The sequence below is a fragment of the Artemia franciscana genome, unplaced genomic scaffold, assembly GCF_032884065.1.
Source record: "Artemia franciscana unplaced genomic scaffold, ASM3288406v1 PGA_scaffold_30, whole genome shotgun sequence".
In the NCBI taxonomy this organism is placed as follows: Eukaryota; Metazoa; Arthropoda; class Branchiopoda; order Anostraca; family Artemiidae; genus Artemia; species Artemia franciscana.
The window spans coordinates 1,160,212-1,183,617 of NW_027062662.1; the positions used below are offsets into that span (position 1 = coordinate 1,160,212).

At 34.0% G+C, this 23,406-nt stretch overlaps 1 protein-coding gene across 4 annotated transcripts in view; it reads left to right on the plus strand.

Moving 5' to 3' along the window:
* The window catches only part of LOC136041594 (small G protein signaling modulator 2-like), a 191,634-nt gene that overhangs the window by 43,794 nt on the left and 124,434 nt on the right, over nt 1–23,406 (plus strand). For 3 of the 4 annotated variants that reach the window (XM_065726296.1, XM_065726295.1, XM_065726297.1), the window contains exons 5-8: nt 5,525–5,713; nt 9,114–9,181; nt 14,502–14,662; nt 19,569–19,679. In XM_065726296.1, coding sequence (XP_065582368.1) covers nt 5,525–5,713; nt 9,114–9,181; nt 14,502–14,662; nt 19,569–19,679 — 529 coding nt within the window. Of the gene's footprint in view, nt 1–4,135; nt 4,214–5,524; nt 5,714–9,113; nt 9,182–14,501; nt 14,663–19,568; nt 19,680–23,406 lie in introns of those variants that run through there. The other variant, XM_065726298.1, reaches the window with a different exon arrangement.

Consider the following 23,406-nt stretch of genomic DNA (forward strand, 5'->3'; position numbering starts at 1 on the left):
TACTACTGTAGAACTTACAGGGACTAATGAGGGGGGTGTTTGGCTAAATCAAACACATTACGTGGATGCAGGATATTAATAGCACTTATCAGAAATATCTGGGAAACGGCTAAATTTATTAGATTGAAACTTTCGGTGTAGGGGGAGGGGATTTTTTAACTGGACTAAAAAGGCACAATATGAATATCATTATTGATTACTACTAATACTACTACTGCTTTTTCTTATAGTACTCCTATTTTTCCTGATTCCACTTCTGCTAGGGTGTAGGGGTAAACCTTATACGCTAGAATAAAGTATAAAGTAGAACTTCATGAAATTTTTTTATTGCTTTAAAACTAAATCAAAAGGCACTACGTGTATTCTGGTTGCCAATAAGACGTCTCAGCAATATCTCAAATTGACTTATGGTCTTAAGCTGAAATTTTCAGGGCTACTGCTATTACTACTTCTGCTCTTATAAAAACTAAATTAAAAGAGTACAAGTTCATCCAGGTTGTCAAAACAGCGTAGATGCAATTTTTCTGAATGGTTTTAGTTTTATTTTCAGTAAAAGTTGAAGAGATGTAAAACGAAATTAAACAATACCATATGTGTCTAAAATGTCAAGATGATGCGTGTCATCAAAAAATATACAAAAATTATCTCCAATACATAAATAGTCAGCCAAATAATGGATTTTCATAGAAAAAAATGAACAGAAATTACTTTAAAAGCTTATTCCACAAAATATTTTTTATAGAAAATTAAAGAGCGACAATAAACCAAAATGAGTGGAAATAAAGTCGAATAATTTTCCAAGTGTAGAACTACCATCAATCACCATCAATAAATAAATGTAACCTAAAACAAACAGAAATTATAATAGCTAATAACCGAGTTAAACTCGAAACGAGCAGAAAGTAAGATTAATTTAGCTAACGCCTCTATGTTTTCTGAAAAAAGAACATAATTTGCACTTTACTGAAAAAAAAATACATTTTAAATATTTTCTTATATATTTTCTAAATATTTTCAAACTACTTTTATAGCTGTAGTAAATCCAAAGTTATTGAGATTTTCAATAATAAATACTAAAAATAAGGAAAAAATATCAGCATATTCATAATATACTGTCAATCCACATTCATTTACTTTTTTGTTCAGTAATCTTGGTTATGATGTGTTTTTTTTTCTATATTATGAGAAATAGAAACATTCAGCTCGAAATAAGGATTTCTGGACTAAATAACTGAGTTGAACTCAGAAAGAGCAGAAACTAGAGAGGGTGAGACTGGCTCTCCCTTGCCTTCTAAAGACCAGAACATAATTTGTACTTTACTAAAACAATCCTTATTTAGAGCTGTATGTTTGTATTTCTCATAATATTGAAAAAGATCACAATCTTCGACTGCCAAGGTATTATATATATGTACTGATATTTAATCCTGAAAGTCTGAATTATATTACATTTATCAAAGCTATTAAATAAAAATCAAGCTTTTTCAACTGAAAATGAGGAGCGACACTAAAACTTAAAACGAATGGAAATTGTTTCGCATATAAAGGGGTTGCTCCCTCCTCGACACCTCGCTCTTTACGATAAAGTTTGACTCTTGTCACATCTCTACTATTTAAAGTATAAAAAAACTTAGTATAAAGAACGAGGTACTTAGGAGGGGCAGCCCCCTTCGTATACGGAATAATTTATGTTTAGTTTAAGTTTTGGTGTCGCTCTTTACTTTCATTTCAAAAAACATGTTTTTTAAATTTAATTTTTGATCATTATTCAAATAAGGTCGGTAAATCGGGAGAAGTTTCTGCCGCGCAAAATTTTCCCATGGAGAATTTCTCACGGTGATATATCCCTCATGGTGAATTTTTGACATGGATAATCCCTCTTGTCACAGAAAAATATCCCAGAGAATTCAAACCCTGCTAAAAATTTCCCCTGGACAATTCCCCCAGAACATCTCCATACATGAAATGGGGTCGACAAAGAGAAATTAAAACAATTAAAATGAACCTTGTATATGAATTATGGCAAATTTACCCCGTGTAAAATTTCTTCTGGGAAGTTCGTCCCCAGAAAATTCCCTCCCAACGGAAAATTCTCCCCGTAGAAAACACGCCTCTCCCACAGAAAATTCCCTCGGAAAATATTTTTATGCTTCTCAATAACCAATACTATATGTAAACAATGGGCAAAGTTCGCAGCTTTCAACCTTTCCCCCGGGGTTGTTGAGGTCAGGTCATCCCCAAAGACATAGCTATTATATCTTGTGACTATGCTGAACATGATGGTTATCTCAGAATTTTTATTAGATGGCTTTGGAAAAAAGGAGCATGGGAAGGGGCTAGCTGCCCTTCAGTATTTTTGGTCTCTTAAAAAGGAAAATAGCGACGAAGACCACACTGCCTTTCCATAACAAACAAATACAACGTAGAAACAATAGGGAAAATTTTTTCAAGACAATGGAAATTATTTATGTAGATATTTTGGCCCTATGTCCAAGGGCCGTCTTCAGCAAAATACAATACTATATATATATATAAAAGAACTTACATCAAATTGTGAGAATTGTGCAGCTTTCAAACCTTTATTGTATTCTCAAAATTCCTATATTCATAACTCGGCAGATTTGGTTAAAAAACTTAGCAACACAAGTATTTCAGAAAACACAATAGTTAGTAGTTTCGACATTGTTTCCATGTATACAAATATAGATGTAACTATTTCAGAGGAATTATTAAAAAACAAAATAGAAGAAAATTACCACTTGATCGAGACTTCGGCGACAGGAATTGATTGTGAAGTTTTAATGACTCTTGTTAAAATTTGTAATAAGTTTTCTATGTATTTTCAATTTCGCGATTCTTTTTATCAGCAAAAAAATGGGTTACCCATGGGGGCACCTTTATCCGGGCTACTAGCAAATATTTACGTCGAGAATCTTGAGAATTGGGCATTGAATTCTTATTTTCTAAAACATGTCTATTGGGGTCGTTATATGGATGACGTAATTTCACTTTGGAATTATGGGGAAGCTGAACTTCGGGGCTTCTTAGATCATCTTAACACTTATGACCGAAATTTGCAGTTCACCCTTGAAGTTGAAATTGAAAATAAACTACAGTTTTTAGATGTATTAATTATTCGTAATGCTGATGAACTGGATTTTACTATATATCGAAAGCCAACACAAAACAATAGATATCTTCACTTTAATTCAAATCACCCCCCACAAGTTAAAAGAGCAGTTGTAATTTCCCTCATTGATCGTGCCCTAAATATTTGCTCCCATTCATATATAAATGCAGAAATAAATTTTATCAGAGATATTCCTTTTGGTAATGGATACCCCATTCCTTTTGTAAATAAAATAATTAGCCGTAGAATAAAAAGACATTCTTGTAAAATCGAAGAAGATACTTCACAATATGAGGCTATTGATAAGCCCTCAAATATTGTCTATCTTCCGTATATCCCAAAGATTACAACAAAATTAAAAAATATTTGCACAAAAAATAATCTGTACGTAGTTTTTACTAATAATTTTAAAATCATCAATTTCTTAAATTCAGGTAAAGATAAGACCCCAGTTACTCGCCAAAGAGGGGTCTATCAAATACCCTGTGATTGCGGAAAATACTATGTCGGCAGGACCCATCAGAATCTAGACAAAAGGTTACAACAGCATAAAAATGACATAGACAAGGCCTTAATTTCAAATGGTTCCAACAACTCCTTTGATTCTGCTCTAGGCTGGCATATATTTAATAATCCGTCCCACATGATACTTTTTGAAAAGTCTTCACTCATTAGTAATGATTTGGGAATAAAACAGGTGGTTCGAGAATCAATTGAAATTAATCTCAAAATAAATAAAATATTTCTTTGAACAGGGACTTGGGGGAATACTCACTAAATTCTTTATACTCAAATTTAATTAAAAATGATCTAACAAAATATTTTACTAAGCCAATTTATAATAGTACTGAACCAACTACAAAAGGCCTTTGAGACAGGCTGCTAAACAAGCAAGATTAGCTTTAAGAAATTGCATCTAATCATTTTATTCTCTTTAGTTTGAATGAGTTTATATTTCTTCATTTCATTCTTTTCGCCAGTCCTGGTTGAACTTCGCTGAAGTAAGGATGCTAGGGCTATATTTAAAAAAAAATGTTTTAATAAGTGTTTTTAACTAATCAGTTTTAATTCTAACAATTTGATGTAAGTTCTTTTATATATATATATATAGTATTGTATTGTGCTGAAGACGGCCCTTGGACATAGGGCCGAAATATCTACATAAATAATTTACATTGTCTTGAAAAAAAATTTCCCTATTGTTTCTACGTTGTATCTGTTTCTCTTAAAAAGGGCACTAGAGCTTTTTGATCAAATGAGCCCTCTCCTAATCTTCTTGATAAAACAAGCAAAGAACAAAACAACAAAAAATAAATAATAAACACGCATCCGCGATCCTTTGTCCTGACAAAAAAAAAAATACAACTCTCGGATATTCTGAATCTAATTAAGCTTTTGGTGTATCTATTATATCGAAATTCGGTCTTGTAGAGTTTCGGTTACCATTGAGCCGAGTCGCTTCTTACTTACAGCTTGTTACCACAACTGTTTGAAGAACTAGAAAAGGAGTTTGACTAGGATATTATTTTATTTTCTGTTTATATTTGGTTTAATTCATTTGTAAATGGTGATTTTTGGTAGTTTTACGCTTGGAAAACTATTTGACTTTATTTCTGCTCATGTTAGGTTTAATAGAGCTCTTTACTCTTCTTTTTAAAATTTATTTAGTGAAGAAAGTTTTTGAAATTAATAGCATTGTAAACGTACTCTTGGTTTATTTTTTACCATAATTATTTGCATTGTTCCTTTTTTTCATAAGTCCTGGTTGATCTTCCTTGATGCAAGGATTCTAGGACTGTTTTAATTTTTTAATTTCGGTTTTCATGTTCTTTTATAGCTCTTATTTTATATTTTTACATTCTTAGCACTTTTTGTAAGTCTTATTTAATATTTTTACATTTTATTTTCCGAGGAGTACCCTTAGATATACAGCCAAAATATTCGTTTAAGGATTTTATTTTTACCTTTTGTTGTTAGTATTATGGAAAGGTCGTGTGGTCTTCTTGTTTATTGTTTATTTACTCCTATCTAGGTCGTCTGCCAGTAGTGACGACAGTAGAGCTAAGTTGTTAGTATGTATGAAGCATGCTTTTCAAAAGCGTAACTCTACCTCCACTTTTGTTTCATTTCAAAACATTTGATAATTATCATACGTCATATTTACAAAAACTTGCATTAAAATATAATAAGAATAGAACAAAAAGAGAAAATTCTCATTACCATTTTTATATTAATTACTAAGCTATCCGTATATAATTTTTTTTTGGGTGGGGGGGTCGTTTTCATGTGTTTTATGTTTTTATTTATTTTTTATTATTTTAGATTATTTAGTAATTCTTCTTTTTATCCATTTTCAGTTTTCCTCACATATTTTTCCACAATATTTCTTTCTAGGCGGTCTTCAAGTAGTGGTGACAGTACAACCAAGCTTTCATTCGGCGCAAAGCCAGCACTTCAAAAGCGGAACTCTGCATCACTGCTATCAAATTCCACCACTGTTCACCAGAGATATGTTTGGATAAAGATTGCATTATTTGAAAGAAAACTTACCGATATTGTTGACTATTTGGTCCAGAATAGCAAGTTAGTTATTTATAGATTCAGTGGCTTTTTAACCAAGTGGCGACAAGATCAGGTTCTTACACATAAATTTATTTTAAGAGGTACCCTAGGGAGGGGCAGATATTAGAAAATCTAAGATAAGTGAATTTCCTGCTACTTCTGGTAAAAAACATGATGGGGCATCAAACTAACTGAGGTCAACACAATGGACACTCTCATCGAGACTAATTTATTCTATACTTCACTCTTTACTTCCTCCTATGAAGTTCTAATATCGTTTAAATCCTTTCTTATGGCCTTTTCCTACATCATTCTAGAACGTCCTACTATCTCTCATATCCTAGATATGTCTTCCGTGCGTTAAATATGTCCTAACAATCTTAGTCTGTCTTTTATAATTATCGTAGACGGTGAGATCGAACCACATTTTTCGTAGAGCTTATTGTTTCGTAAAAAGTCAAGAAAAGTATAAAACTCTCCGTAGAAAATCCATCTGGAAAATATCTAGCATTTCTTCTAAAGTATCCACATTCGAGAATCATACTCAACCCCTGTCATGGAACTGGCTTCCAGTATCTTAAGTATTTGGGTCAGTCACTGGGTCTCCAGGATTTAGCTTCTAAGTAATTTTAGTTTACTTTGTTTTTTACTCATAATCAATTAACAACCATAAATAGCAATAAAAGCACTTACAACACCATGCCCCTTCCCCCTCCCGCAAGGCTCTATCTCTGGGAATACGGAGAGAAAGAAGAAAAAATCCAAAAACAAACAAAAAAGCAAGTAAAGGAAAGTGAACAAAGAGCAAAATGAAAAAAAAATAACAAGCAACGGCTCCCCACTGACTATCCGCCGAAAACAAAGCTAGAGCAGAGTGCCATGTGCCATAAACAATACGGCACAGAATTCCAACGTGGCCCAGATACATCAACATATGTCTGGGATTTTCATTTTTGATGTCAGTTTTTTCTTCATAGTAATTTTGTTCGGTATAGGGTTAACTTCTTACACGAATTGATGTTTGCTTGTTGTAAGTTTTTATTATATTTGGATTTTATGCTTTATGTCTAACTACCTTAATTCTGCCCTAGGATGGATGATAGACTGTCTATCAACAAGCGAAAAGAATTGTTTTTGTACAGTTCTGAGAAGGTGGTGCCAGCTCTGGCTGTCATAGGGACTATCTATTTTGGCTTTGCTCTAATTAGATATGGCTCTCAATTTCCTCCTCACTTCCACCAAGTTCGTTTTTAAATTAAAATCAACTCGGTAGAAGTGATGAAAAACTTGAGAGTCATGGCTAATTAGAGTGAAGTCAAGACAGAAAGCCAAGCCAATTACATGAAAATGTGTAAGAATTTCTATTTTTCTATTTCATTTAGAATGGGTTCTAGACAAAACCAAACTTTAAGTAGTCGTTCAAATTTCACTAATATTCTCTTTCATGTTTTTTCTTTCATCAATTCTTTGTACTGCTTTCAGGATGCTCCACTAGATCCCAGAGCTCTCTGGAAATGTCCCTTTTACAACTTCAATTTTAATAAAAACTTTCAAATCGGTCTGAAAATTGGAAACTTTTTTACTGTTTAATAATGATAGCAATAATATAGATTGAAATCTTTTATGAAAGTTATTATCCATAAAAAATATAAATTCATCAATAGTAAGTGCACATCTCTGTTTAACATCATTCCCTTAAATAAAAGTTTTCTACTATCCTGAATAATGATGAGAAGCAGATTCTATTATCCAAAGTAGCCGGTTATTTTTCACATCAACAAAAATCGACACTCTCAAATGAGAAGGCTTCCTAAGCCGGACAGAATTTCCACCTACTCTGGATGAATATGATTCACCATCTCTCTCTATTTTATATTTAAAAAAAACAAGTTTTTTTAACTGAAAGTAAGGAGCGACATTAAAACTTAAAACGAACAGAAATTACTTTGTATATGAAAGGGGCTGCTTCCTCATCAACGCCCCGCTCTTTGCGCTAAAGTTTGACTCTTTCTCTCAACTCTTCTTTTTATTAAATAAAAAAAAACTTTTTTTTAGCTGAAAGTAAGGAGCGACATTAAAACTTAAAACGAACAGAAATTACTCCATATATAAAATGGGTTGTACCCTCCGCAATCCCTCGCTCTTTACGCTAAAGCTTTTAATTGTTTTAAAAAGTAGAATTGTGGCAAAGAGTCAAACTTTAGCGTAAAGAGCGTAAAGGTCTGGTCTGCCTTCCATCTAAATTCTAGTTAAAACAAAACCCTTCTTTGGACATCCCCCTCACGAGAGTGTTTCCTGGTGGCTCCTTTAGACACACTGCTGTGTCAAAACCAGTCGAGGGGCTAGGGGGAGGGGGCCCCTATGAAACTCTTCTAATTAGATACTATTTAATTTTTTTGTAAAATTGAATGCTTTGAATATTTCACTATTAAGTAAAAACCTACCCCGAGGACATTGTTCCTCCAAGCAACAGAAATAGTTGCGAGCGAAATTCTTCACCCTTTCCCATAAATTTAGTAAGTATACATTGTTACCGAAAACCAGACGGCGTATGGCACAGTTAATTTAAAGATGCAAAATCCATCACCCCTTCCCATAAATTTAGTAAGCATACATTGTTACCCAAAATCAGACGGCTTATTGCACAATTAATTTAAAGATGCAAAATTCTTCACCTTTTTCCATAACTTTAGTAAGTATACATTATTACCGAAAACCAAACGGCGTATGGCACAGTTAATTTAAAGATGCAAATCCATCACCCCTTCCCATAAATTTAGTAAGCATACATTGTTACCCAAAATCAGACGGCTTATGGCACAGTTAATTTAAAGATGCAAAATCCATCACCCCTTCCCATAAATTTAGTAAGCATACATTGTTAACCAAAATCAGACGGCTTATGGCACAGTTAATTAAAAGATGAAATTGTGTGCTTCTAAGAGTACATTAGGGGGTCCTTATCGCCTTATGAAAGTGAAAGAGAAGTGTTTTTAGGCAATAGCAGCCTTTTTAAGGGGGTTTCCCCCCCAATAATTTGGAGAGAAAAATTATTAATTGTCTCATGTCCCTTGACTCTCCGGATGTGGAGCCCTATCCCCCCTCAATAAAAATGGTAGAGCTACGCCCCTGGATGCTGGGGAGAATAAACATCTCATTACCTCTAGCTGGGATATACCTGACATAACTTATTTATTGCATTAAGAAGTGGCACCACATTACTAAACTTCACGCTAATTTTTTTCGAGTTTTCTTACTTAATCTAATTTGCATATTTTAAAACAATCATTTTGTCTTTCTTGTTAAATATGAAAATTTGGGATGTGACCTTTGATCTTGAAAGTGGGGACAATTTTTTCATTCTTCGTATCTTGAGCGGGTAAAAAAATACTTTATTAATGACTCTATTTTTATCTTTCAGTAAATATTATGAAAAAGAGTCTGTGTTGGCTGACCCTGATTATGGACCAGTACTAAGTTCTCTTATGGGTGAGTCCCTATTATTTTAATGTTGTTTATATTTTTTTTTATTTTTTTTTTTACAAAGGCAGTATAATTTTTTTTCGTTTAATTTACGACGGCTGATCAAAATAAGTTATGTTTCCTTATGAACACAAAACCAATATCAGGAAAAACTTCTTTGTTATATATCATCTCCTATCATTTGCTCAGGCCTTTGGACCTCGCCATCTAAGAGTTTAGGCCTTCAGCCCTCAAAAATGGACATTCACTCGCTACAAGTCGGTAGCTCGGGTCTTTGGCCCCCTCACGACTGTCGACACGATGCAGAATTGACTTTTTGTTTTAGTTCATACTCTTGGGGTTTTTCATGACTCAAGTTGAAACTAAAGTCTGCTCTTCGGTATCTGGTTTGAGTCTCTTTGGATCTAAGGTTGCTATTATCGGTACCAAGGAAGTTTAAAGGTATCTGAAGATTGGGATACCGATTGGTACTTTGGGTGCATTACCTTGTTTGAAATTAATGTAATTAATTGAATTATTAATGTAATTAATAGTAAGTAATTAATGTAATTAATTAATGTAATTAATGTAATTAATGTTGTTTGAATTAATTAAAGTATTGTAAATATTGTGATAATGTCCCCACATGTACAAAGGGCCGTGCAGATTATTACTTGCTAATCCCAAATGTAGCTAGGAAATTAGAAGTCAGTAGGAGCCCATATATAGTAGAAAATCGGGAATTATTCTCGTTCATGTGTCCCACCCTCCCTCACTACCTATAAACAAAAGGTCATACGAATTGAAAATTATTTTGATTGAAACTATCAAAGTCTGCGATGCCTTGTATTCAGGGAGGTACTATTATGCTATTTATTTTGTTTATTTGTTTTTGAGCGGTGCTGGAATTAGTGAGTTGCTATTCCAACTTAAGATGTCTTTGGACCCTGGAGTTAGCTAATTGCAACCCCTAATTTAGATCCAAAGGAGCTCTAATCCAGGTATAGATAGCTCAATTTTCTTGACAACCTATTTGTTGTGCAAAATTTTGCAGCATAAATTTTACATTTGCTTGAACAGTTTAGCTACAAATCTAAAGGAACGAAAAATACTCCCTTAAACTCTACATCTGATGCAGCAGCTGAGGAAGTGCTTGTTTATCCTAATAGCCCACGTGGTGTGTGGCGTCCCTCAATCACAGATTTCAATCCCTTGGAAATTTCATTGCAATATCCTTGAGGGGGCGACACACTAATAGGGTCGATGTTATAAACGGAAACCTTCTCAGCCGTAAAATCAACCCATACGAGGCCCATGCATAGCCCTCTACAGGGCCACTTGGAGAAGACTGTAAGGGGTGTCAAGTTCCTTACACTTTAGCGACTCTGCTTAGCAAAATCATTGATTGAAAGTAAGTCAAATCTATCAATATATAACTTATCAGTGATACAACTATATACTCTTTCATCTCTTGAGTATGAGATTTAGTTATAAGATAATTTGTTAAACTCGAGGAACAAAATGAAGACCCTTATCGTTGAAAAAAAATAGATTTGTGTTTGCCATTACTTGATTTAAAGTCTCTTTGTATTCTCTTTTGGTGTTTTTCGTTTTTTTAACTACACGATGATGTTCTTGGTCTCTCACAACCAGTCCATCTTTTGTCTCTGATCTTTCTGCTTATGATCTTTATAATTCTGGAAACCTTTGAACGGAATTCGATTCGTCACATAGGATTTCAATCTCCTGACTGCCTCTTTTGCTATTTGGAATACAAAGTTGTATAAAAACGTCAATGATTTGGTATCATCAGAAAGATTGTGAATGTTTGTTTTATTTTAAAGTAGTTTTTTTCTCTTCTTCTGATTTTCTTTTCAATCTCCCTTCGTGGTAGATATCTCTGGGACAGGTTTAAATTGCCTACTGGTATCGTTTGTTGCCTACGGCACTTTGCTCTGGCGGGTTTTGAACTATCTGGTGGGTTCTCAGTGGGTACCGAGTCGTCAGATGTAGGTCATCATTTTTGTTTGTTCTCCCTGCATTTCCCGTTACGGAGTCTTGCAAGGGGGCATACTTCGTATTATTTGTCTTTGATGGACATCAACGGGTTAGATATATTTAACAATTGAGTAGAATAATCAAGTTAATTTCAACCGAAAGTAAAGAGCAACATTAAATCTTAAAACGAAAAAAATTATCCCGTATATGAGGTGGGTCGCCCCCCTCTCTACCCCTCACTCTTTCGAAAATTTCACTTTTTCCCAAATTCTTTAAGGACAACACCTGAAAAACGAGGGCCACTTGTAAGGAACAAAAAGCACATTTGAAGCACTAGAAAACGTCAGCGCAACGAACGAAGGGGGGTTGAGGATGGGGAATCTTCCCTCATATATGGAATAATTTTTGTTCGTTTTAATTTTTAATGTTGCTCCTCAATTTCAATTTCAATTAATGTTGCTCCTCAATTTCAATTTTCCTCCCCAGGAAAACTCCCTCGGGAGATTTTTCCCATTGAAAATTCTCCACCGCAGAAAATTCGCCCTGGGAAATTTAGTATATTTTCTAATAACAAATGCTATGTGCAGACTTCGGGTTATTTGCAGAACTTAGAGCCCCTTCCCCGGCTCTGTGTGCGTGGGGGGGGGGTAATGCCATTCCAGGGGCATTTTTACTTAGCCTTTCAACTAAGCTGAGTCAAAGAGGGTTCTCAAAATTTTATCGTATGTCTTTGGGGAAAAAATGGGTATTGGAAGGGGGTTAGTTGCCCTCCAACAATTTTGGTCCCTTAAAAAGGGCACTAAAACTTTTGTTTTCCGTCCGAATGACCCTCTCTCAATTCTCTAAGACCAGTGATTTGATCCGAACGACTCTGGAAAAAAACAACAAATAAACACACATCTGTGGTTCTTTCTTATGACAAAAAAAAATCCACATTCTTGCAGATAGGAACTTGAATTCTCTACCGTAAAGTTTTTTGATATGATGAATCTGACGGTGTGATTTCCATTAACATTGCTTAATGGATCCATACAAGGAGCATAGTTACTGGACCTTTTAACCATGCTGAATCCAAGAGGTTTCTCAAAATTTCATTGGATGACTTTTTGAGAGTGTTTTTCCCCTTTTAGGAAAATTAGGCATATTTTCTCAGGCTCGTTGCTTTTTATTGCTAAAATATAATTTAATAAAATTTAGATACTTAAAATCAGTATGAAATGCCAATTCTTTTTATGTATTCAAAAGAACAAGAAAACACCATGGACTGTTTGATAAAAAATCTCCCAAGCAAATACAAGCGAATTAGTATATGCACACAACTTTACTGATATTGAGCAACAATTTTCATTTTGAAATGTTTTTCAAAATCTTCTTTTGCTAGGCAATCAACTGGTTTTCTTTCCTGAATTTCTCTCAAGAGTCCTAATTTGCTCAGAGATGTAACTCTTTGCTTTTAGAAAGCCTTAAACAGTCAAAAATTTATTTTCTGTTCAGTGAACATTTTTAGATTTTGGCAAACGAGACGGGATTTTGCTGGAAATATCTGAGGTTAAAAATACCCAAATATTTGCTGCCAACAGCACCACGAGTGGCAACACGAGTCATGCTTTGAAAATTTGAGAACTGGTTTGACTGTTTCGGTACCAAAAATTTTTCGCTTTCCTGGCTAAGTCTTGTGTCTCCTTTGCTTGAGTGCCAGCTACCCTGAGGGACACTTCAGGAGAAGCCAGCTACTAGACGGTTTGGTTATTAGTCTGTCCCTATGCCAAGCTCTCATGATGAATTACCACGTAAGGATTGCTTTGGCCCTCCATTGGACTTTCCCACTGCTTAATCGGGCTAGATATAGGTCACTACTTTTTGGCTTCTGCCATGTGTGCTCTAGGTTTGCTGCATCCACAACGGAATCACGGCACCCTGGGATGAAGAATCTCTATAGAAAAAGGATGTGTAATGGAGATCCTGGAGGCTTGAGGCAGATAAGGTCAGCGACAGTAATTGATATGACAGCGCTGAAAAAAAAGACTCAGCATCTACTGATCATGTGTAGAAAACCTGCTCCAAGCTTATATATTCTATAGTATAAGAAATTTCAAACATATTCATTTTTTTGTCTATCTTATTCTATGCAGAAAATAAAGCTGATTGTTTTCCTGGATTTATTGAAGTTATAAATTTACAGAAATAAAACATGTGAGCTTTGTGAAAGATAGGAATTCAGAAGAGAATAATCAACAGTTTGGAGGTCCTAGGTGGAACAGGAGCCGAGGTTTGACCTCCAAGACTCTTTTACCTAGGCATTTACCAGGCCAACTTCTTTTTTGTATTCTTTTTGTACAGGTACTCAGAAGAAAGGTATTCTTCTTTGTCAAAAGAACTTGTATGTTTTCTCTTCATTTTTTTTTGTTAATAAGACCATCTACCATGATGATTTAAATGGTGCACTTCTTAGGCTTTTTTTTCTTTTCTCGACTGTTTTTTTTTTCACTGGCTCTTTTTTTTAAGTTCCCAACAATTTTTTTCGTAGGTGCTTTTCATGGTTCAGCATGACTTGGAAAATAGTTATCTTCTGAATCAACTTTAAATGGAAGTTCTTTCTCATTAGATAATTTCTTTCCAAACAGTTTCTCAATTTTCATGTACCTTAGGCTCTTACTAGAGAGTCCTATTATTAGATGGTTACTATAGTATGGCCCAGAAAAGTGGGATTAAACCGAATTTGTTTGAGATAAGGCTAGGCAAACCGGTTAAGAGTATCCTTAAACAATTTCTCTGGGAAACATTTAACAAATCTTCCTTTGCCTTTCAAAGCGCCTAGATTTCAATAATACTTGACAACTGTCATTACCGTAGTTTCTCATATTCTAATCTTGGTTTATAGACTTATCTTTCTATTCTTCCACAAAATTTTCAATTGTGAAAATATACGGTTATTTTTTTATTTTGTATTGTTATTATTTATATTTATTATTTTTATACTATTGTTATTATTTTTCCTGGTTATTGTTGCCTTGGGATCATAACATTATATAGTTTTGTTGAGTGTACTTTCATGTTACTATTTCTCAGTACAAGTTTTCACCCTCCAACTCCGTATACCATATTTTTTTTTGTTAGTAACAAACCCTCGCAAGCAATGCTTTTGGTGTGCTACATATTGATTTGAGTTGTGGAGTCTTATGAAAATAAATAATTACTTCAACTACCTCGGGCCTTGGCTATATTAATTTTTAAATCTTCACTTCTTCCATCGCCTTTACTAATAATGCTACCCAAGTACCTGAAGCTATCCATTTGATCGGTGTTGACGAAAATTAAAATAATTTCCAAATATACATTTACTTTTTAGTTGGACCTTGTGCCCTTGATTTCAGTAGGATGAAAACACAAGATCACTTCTGGTCAGATCCCCCAGCTGAGGAGCTTGTCCAGCGGCATCAGATGTCTACTTCGGCTTATACAAATGGGAACAGTTTCAACACTCCTGTTAGCAAGACATTGGGTCTTCAGGTGATTTTTTGATATTATTTACATAGTTTAATTTAGTTACCTTGTACAAATAATAAGTATCTAAAGAATATTTGAGTATATTGATAATCACCAAGATGCATTTTATGCAATTTGAGTAAAATTTAAATGACGAAATACTACGTTTAAAATCATGAACTGTCAGCAGGGGCGTAGCTCCAGCATTATTTTTTTTCTGGGGGGCAAGGGGGGTCTATATTCGGATGATTAAGGGGCGTCTGCTCCATAATAATGTTTTCTCCAAATTATTGGGGGCAACTGCCCCTCCCCTTGCTCTACAAAATGACGCCCCTGGCTGTCAGCTAAGTATATATTTTAGCTTTCAAAAATTTCACACAGAAGTTGGTGTAAAGAATAAAAAAAGGGGGTGTTACATTCCAAAACAACTTACCTTGAGTGATTCCTGTTGTGCTTTCATTTACTGGCTTCCTTTATGTGCCTTCTACATAACAGTGTTTATTGAAACTCTTTACAATCTTATAAAGAAGTAAAGAGTTCAATTATTTCTTGGTAAAGTTTTATTTGTTAGATTTGAATAAGGAAATAATTATAAAATTTTCGGTGTGAATGTTACGACTTCATCAGAAAACGCGGTTTTCTGGTTTTAAAAAGCGAGCTATTTGTTTCTCCAAAAATAAGAAATGATGTAATTGACTTAAAAATAGACGTCCAAAGTGCAAATTAAATTAAAAAAAAACAAGTTTTTTAGATGCAAGTAAGGAGTGACATCAAACAAACAGAAATTATTCCGTATATGAAAGGGTTGTCCCCTCCTCAACGCCTCGCTCTTCACGCTGAAGTTGGACTCCTTATCACAACTCTACTTTTTAAATCAATAAAAAACTATATAAGGGAATTCGGCTCCTATGGAAATTCTATTCCCTAATGATAAATTCCTCCATGGAAAGATCCTCCTACGTAACAAACCTCCCCCTCCATCCTCACCCCAACGCGAAAAAATCCCTCTGAAAACGTCTGTAGACTTCCCAAAATCCATTACTATATGCAAACGATGGTCAAAGTTTGTGACTTGCAGCCCCTCCCCTGGTGAATGTGGGGGATTAAGTCATCCCCAAAGACATAGCAAAGACATAGCTATTAGGTTTATCGGCTATGCTGAACAAAATGGCTATCTCAAAATTTTGATCCAGTGGCTTTGGGAAAAAATGAGTGTGGGAGGGGGCCTAGGTGCCCTCCAAATTTTCTGGTTACTTGAAAAGGGCACTATAACTTTTAATTTACGTTCCATGTTTTTTTAGATAGGAGCTTGAAACTTCTACAGTAGGGTTCTCTGATATACTGAATATGATGGTGTGATTTTCGTTAAGATTCTATGACTTTATGGGGGTATTTTTTCCTATTTTCTAAAATAAGGCAAATTTTTTTAGGCTCGTAACTTTTGATGGGTAAGACTAAACTTGATGAAATTTATATATTTAAAATCAACACTACAATGTGATTCTTTTGATGTAGCTATTGGTATCAAAATTCCGTTTTTTTACTACAGTTCGCTACCACAAACTGTTTGACATGTGAAATTATAGAATTTGATTTATAGGGACTCAATCTCCATTTTATTATTGAATGAATATAAGAGGTACGATTTTATAGTACAACTTCAAGGTAAATTTCTATTTATTCCTTAATTTTCAAAAGAGCTGTTTATTCTAATTAAACGGGCTTTGTGATTTAGGAGTCATTCTTGAAGAATTGGAACAAAATTCGAACTTTAGCTTAAAGAGCGAGGTATTGACGAGGGGACGAACCCTCTCACATACGTAATAATTTTTAAATTTAATGTTGTTCCTTACTTTCAGTTGAAAAAAACTTGTTTTTTTTATTTAATGTCAATTAGGATTGGAAGTGCGCCAATTAAGTACAGTGATACAGTAACAATGGCAACTAAGGACAATTTAGTGTTCTCCATGGATATTCCCCGTGGATATCAATGATTGGTGTTTTTAAGAGAGAAAAATCTTTATTTACACAAAATAATTAAATAAAAACGGTATGGTCAAAACACTCTATGGGGTCATGTCTATAATGCATTATTCCTTTATACATTATAGAAAGAATATAGATTGACACATTGCACATAGCAATAATTTATTTATTTTGTATGATTACCAAACATTCAGTATTGTTACTCCATGAAACATTGTGTGAAAAACATGGACTCCCTTATACAAAAATAAGCAATATATATATATAAATATATATATATATATATATATATATATATATATATATATATATATATATATATATATATATATATATATATATATATATATATATATATATATATATATATGTATATATATATATATACATACATATATATATACCATGGGTGTAGTGGGGAATTCAATTCTTGCCCTTGTTTATTCTTACAGAATATTCGACCCACCGGCTTTCACTTTTCTTTAACTAATTGATTTGACTCTTTTATGTCAGGATGTAATATATTTCATATTTTAGCTTAGACATAGGAGGACAACTAGTGGAAAAAAGAAATAACATCTTGACAGAAAAAGACTGAATTTTTGGACCGTGATATACAAAAGTATATAACATTATGCTTAAAACATAAAATCGCGAAGAAAGGAAGAAAACGAGGACAATAAATACAGCCAGTGAAAAATTTGAAAAATTATGCAAATATTTCGGTCAAGACTTCTGCTTGACCGTCCTTAGTACCGAATAGAACTGATAAAAATATGAAAAACCAAACATTAAAGCAAAATACAAAACTAAAATAGGATGACCCTTTCTTAGTAACGGTGAAAGGGTAACTCAGATAATAATTTCATATTATTAGATAAATTATTTAAAATTATGATTTTATGAAAAAGACCGAATTTTTGGACCAGAATGTCCTTTGGGGTTATCTAAAGAAAGGGATTACAATTGGTGCTAGAACTAATTCAAGCCAGTCCCTTTGCCTCTCTCTATTCCTTCCCCAGAGTCTCTGAGGAAATTAGTAAAAATAAGGAAACAAGCCACCTCAACCGAAAGAAACTAAATTGGTGGATTTGATTATCTTATGTGACTATGACTTTCATACAGGAGTTTTTACTAGAGGTATCTCAAAGATGTTTTTCTCGTTTTCTTTTGTTTTTGTTTCGCATTTTGTGCTTTATTCCATGTCCAGACAGAAGTGAAAAATTTATGAAGATCAATAAAGCATTCCGTCTTCAGTTGAAAGCATTTTGATCGTAGCAACTATTTTTCTATTAAATTCCTTTTATAAGCTATTTGAAAAATTTACATAATTGAAAAAGTACTTCAGAAAGTGCTTTACTATTTTCAGAAAGCTCTCTTTCCTTCGGACTTAGGAGTATCATGAGTATCATTTGGACACATTGGTATCGCCTTCTTTATCGCTGTCATTTCCATCAGCTTTTGTTAACAACTCACTGGCGCACCAACCAACCAACCAGCCAGGTCACCGGTCCTGGGCATGCTTCTCCTCTGACCAGTAGATTCAGTATTTCACTCGTTACATTGTCCCATGAAATTCGATTTCCTTTAGATCGTCTCTTGTGACCTCCTCTGACCTCTTTTGGGGTAAACTTGATTTTTGTTAGGACCAGATGGATGACTTAAAAGCACGCTTTGATAATATGTCATCCTTCATCTATAATACATGGTCTTAGGTAAGGTAAGGGACAAAATGCATCCTTATCTAACTCTATGTTCAATATCAGTAAGCAAGGAAAGGCTTCCATAAGCTCTGTCTCAAGCTTTCGTACCTGTATAGTATGTCTTGATTAAGTGGATAAGCTTATCAGGTACAATTTCTTCCCTCATGGCGGCCCAAATGGCGTTGAGTATCGCAGAGTTAAAAGCAGTTATAAAGTCAATAAATACCTAGATGGTCTGTTCCTGATATTTAATTTACTACTAAAGCTTCTGCTTAAAAGTCACAGCAGCACCAAGCCTCCTGAAGTCAACACAACTGTGCACGATCCAAGCAAACAAAAAGCAAACTTTCGCATGCAAACCGATTGGGGTTCGCGTAGCGCAGGTGCCGATCTCCTGATTCTCCGCCCTCGGCCGGGGTGCAATGCGTGGTTGGGGGCAAGTCATCCGACGCTTTCCCGTGCTTTTCCCTAGATTTTTCTAGGTGCCCATTTGAAGCTGGGTAAACTTTTGGCTTGTCTTACGGGGAAACGCCACTAACCCTCGTCCTAAGACCAAACGGTCGGCACCACCGAGATTCGAACCAGCGACCCTTCGCTGGGATCGTCCAAAAAGGACGATCTTTTGCAATATTTTATCCTTCTTTTGCAGAGCCTTTCCTACTCATCTCAACCTTTCTCTCATTTTAATCCTAGAAAGCAGGATAAAACAAAAAAATTTTACAAGACAACTCCATCTGGTCTAAGACCAAAGAAAAAAAATAATAATACATTGTGCCCACTTCTCTCTTTACTTAAGCAGCGCTATTGCGATGTTTATGATAATAATTACATGTAGTTCCATCTTTGTTTCATTTCTAGGGTAAATTAATCATTCAATCACAGCTCAAGGTTATGTAGCCCTTTCTAGAAATAATAATTAAGTGTAATTCCATCTTTGTTTCATTTCTACGGCAAATCTAATAGCAATCATTAAATCACAGCTCAAGATAATGTAACCCATTTTAGAAATAATAATTAAATATAATTCCATCTTTGCTTCATTTTCAGGCCAAATCTAATAGAAATCCTTCAATCACAAAAAGGTTATGTAAGCCTTTTCAGAAATAATAACTAAGTGTAATTTTCTCTTTGTTATATTTATAGAGCGAATCTAATAGCGATACTACAATCACAGCTCAAGACTTTGTAGCCCTTTCTAGAAATAATAATTAAGTACAATTCCATCTTTGTTTCATTTCTAGGGCAAATCTAATAGCAATCCCTCAATCACAGCTCAAGACTATGTGGCATCATTACACCAAAATAGTAAGAGTACACTCCTTTATGGGAAGAATAATGTTGGAGTTCTACCGGTAAGTGCTTATAGTTGACGAAGACATATAGAAGGTTATCACACATATGATTTTCGGGGTGAAGGTGCTTGAGGAGGGGGGTTGGGCCTATTTGTAAAAAGAAACGAAATAAAGAGACGTATTATAGAGACCAAACTGTGTAGGATATAATGAGAAAATTTTATAAGATCTTGGGAGACGAGCGGAGGAGGTCACAGCCTGGAATCTTCCTTTTTGACAGTGTTATAATAGAAACCCACTCCCCACAAGAACTATAACTAATTGGCAGATCCGTTGGTTCAGAAAGTCACAGTGGAAAGTGTGGTGATTTTGTTGGAGTTTGTTCGTCTTTAACGGGATTTAGCTACAGCTTTACTATTTTATATATTTTTTTAACCAAAATATATATGTATCGTCATCAGTAAAAAGAAATTCTATAAATGACGATATTGTTTGTAAAATATGATAGAAAAAGTTCGATTGGCGATTTTCAAATGATACAGCAATATATTTAACTTGAACAAAGATTGAAATAGAAAATGAAAAACGGTCCAATCTCTCTCTCTCTCGCTGTCTTTCTCTCCCTCTCCCTCTCTCTCTCTCTCTCTCTCTCTTTCTCTCTCTCAAACATTTGGCAAGTGAATATTTTTGGCTAAAGATGCAAATAATTTGATTTAATAAAATAGAAAGAAATGAAAAATCAAAAACTCTTCCTTTGACACAATTTTCTCACAAGGTATGTAGAAATATGTGAATTTAAATTTGCAAGATTTTGTAAGTTAAAAAAAAAACTGTCAACTGGAAATATCGGTTGTCTTTCATTATCTAATAATTTTATTCTAAGATCAAACAACAGTATTGATCTGACAAGACATTTTTTTCAAATTAACGCTTTAATACAAAGTAATACATTCTCTTAGCAAGGGGAGGGGGGTAAAGCTGTCAAAAATTATAGACAATATGTCAAATAAAAAAATATCATTGACTATATTTTTTTTAAAGGAATTGAGGGATATATGCCACTAATAATGGAAACTAGACCTCCGTTGCCTGTGCAACGGGAAGTGTTGCAGCAACTGTGCCCTGTTCCTTAGGGCACAGTTGCGGAGCAACACGTGTAACTGTGCCCTACGGGACACAGTTGCGGAGCAACAGTCTCCATTATGTCCTTCAGAGGACATTTTTCTAATGCGGCTTCGATTGTTATCTTGATGCATCTTTGATATGGTTTTATTTCGAGCTCCTACTAAACTGAGTCTGGTAAAATGTTTAGCTGGTCCAGAAATAAACGAGAATTATTTTATCTCTAAAACGTTTACTTCCGAAACTAGGGCCGTCTTAACTTGACGCCAATTTGAAGTATTATGTTTCGAGACGCACATTTCGGGAATTATTTCCGGGAAATCTGAAAGAGATACGGAAATAACGTCTTATAGTTTTCTGCTTAACTTTTGATGGTCTAAACTAGGAAAATATAAAACAAACCAAATTCACCAAAAAATTTAAATTGCCCCGAGGGCATGACAAAACTTCCAAATAGAAAAACCCAAAGAAGGAATTTTATTTCGGAGAAACTATTGTAAGGTGCAGTTGTTAGGAGATCGAGACTTGTCGAACCGCGTTGGAAAAAGAAATTCTAGCTGGTCCAGAACAGAAGTTACCTCTAGAACGTCGAAACTTCGGAAATTATTTCTTAGAGAACGAAGCAACTTGGTATATAGAACACTTCACTTCTTCTTGCATACTTTTCATAGCACTACTCGATAAAAATATAAGAAACATCAAAATCGAAAATTTGAGAAAATTCCAAAAAAAATCGGAACGAGATGGACTTTTCCGGAATTATTTCCGGGAAATCTGTAAGAGCTACGGAATTTTGTGCTCCGGTTCTCGAAGAGACAAATGAAAGTTCTGCATGAGTTCAGCATAACTGTATTTCTAACAAGTTTATTTCCGAAGCTAGGGTCGTCTTAACTTGACGCCAAACATCGAACGCACAGTTTCTAAGAAAAAAACGTTTTATTTTTTTTTTATGGAAAACTGTTAGAAATTTTAGGAACTTCTCTGGAACTTTTTTACTCTGTTTCACGTTTCCCTTTCCTCTGAAAAATCTCAAATTTTTAACTCTTACCACTTCGGAGCTACAGGTCGCTGATCACGGTGAAAAAAAAACAAAAAAAAAAAAACTACGAAAGCAGTAGTGTTGCTCCGCAACACAATGATAAGCTGTTAAGCCAAGTGACAGTTTTTGAGAATTTCATGAAAATTCTTAACAGTTTTGAAGAATTAAAAAGCGGAATAATCCTTGCGATAAATTATTACAATTTTTATTATTCATGAAATATCTGATAAGATCTTCAAATTCTTTGCTTTCAAAACTTCAATGTTCATCAAGTTCTTGTGACGAGAACGAGAAATGGTTAAAAATTCTAACAGAAAAGCAGCCATTCCGCTCAAAAGTAGCCTTTCTCTCTAAAGAATAGATCTTAACGGACGTAAGGGATCCTGAAAATCTAATAGATAGAGAGAAAGTTAGATGTTCAATTTAAAAGCTCCGTATGGTTCTCTTGCTGTGTAAATTCCACCAAAATGACTACGTCATTCTGACGACAACAAGAGATCGATTAAGTGTCGTTCTGTGGAAAAAGTACCTTTTTGAATTCAAAAGTTGCTTTTCCTTGATCGGTCCCAAAGAAGCATTTTAAACTGTAAAATTTAATGGATGTTAAAATCGGATAAAATCTGACTGTTAAGAAAATTTAAATAAAACATAATTTTCCGTTATTTGCCTTAAACAACGTTACATCACAAATTGTCTTGGGGTTATGTAACATAATAAAGAAATTTTCTCAAGGATGTAGGGGAAAACGAATGATAAGACTATGTTTTTGATTTTATTTCAATTTAAAATGTTGAATTAAAGTGTACCTTATACATATTTATTTATCAAATTTGCTGAGCATCAAGGTTCTCAAAGTGCTTGCTCGTGAAATTATGGTTTCTGAGCAAATAATAAATTATTGATATTAGAATAATAAAAGAATAAGAAATAAAAAGGATACGAATTATTGTATCTATATATATATATATATATATATATATATATATATATATATATATATATATATATATATATATATATATATATATATATATATATATATATATATATATATATAATAATATATATATAAATGATATTAATGTAATATTTTATATTAGTATTTAGTATTATATATTAATATCAATTATTATATAATAATATGATACTTTTAAGACTGAGAGATGGTGTAGACAAAGGTTTAAGAGAAGAACTGTCCGGTTTTAGAAAAGGTAGAGGATATGTCGACCAAATTTTCACTCTTAGGTTAATAATTGAGAAGTGCCTTAGCTGTCAAACACCTTTAGTCCTCAGTTTTATAGATTATGAGCAAGTGTCCGATTCTGTTGATAGAAGGACGAAGCAACTTGGTATATAGAACACTTCACTTCTTCTTGCATACTTTTCATAGCACTACTCGATAAAAATATAAGAAACATCAAAATCGAAAATTTGAGAAAATTCCAAAAAAAATCGGAACGAGATGGACTTTTCCGGAATTATTTCCGGGAAATCTGTAAGAGCTACGGAATTTTGTGCTCCGGTTCTCGAAGAGACAAATGAAAGTTCTGCATGAGTTCAGCATAACTGTATTTCTAACAAGTTTATTTCCGAAGCTAGGGTCGTATTAACTTGACGCCAAACATC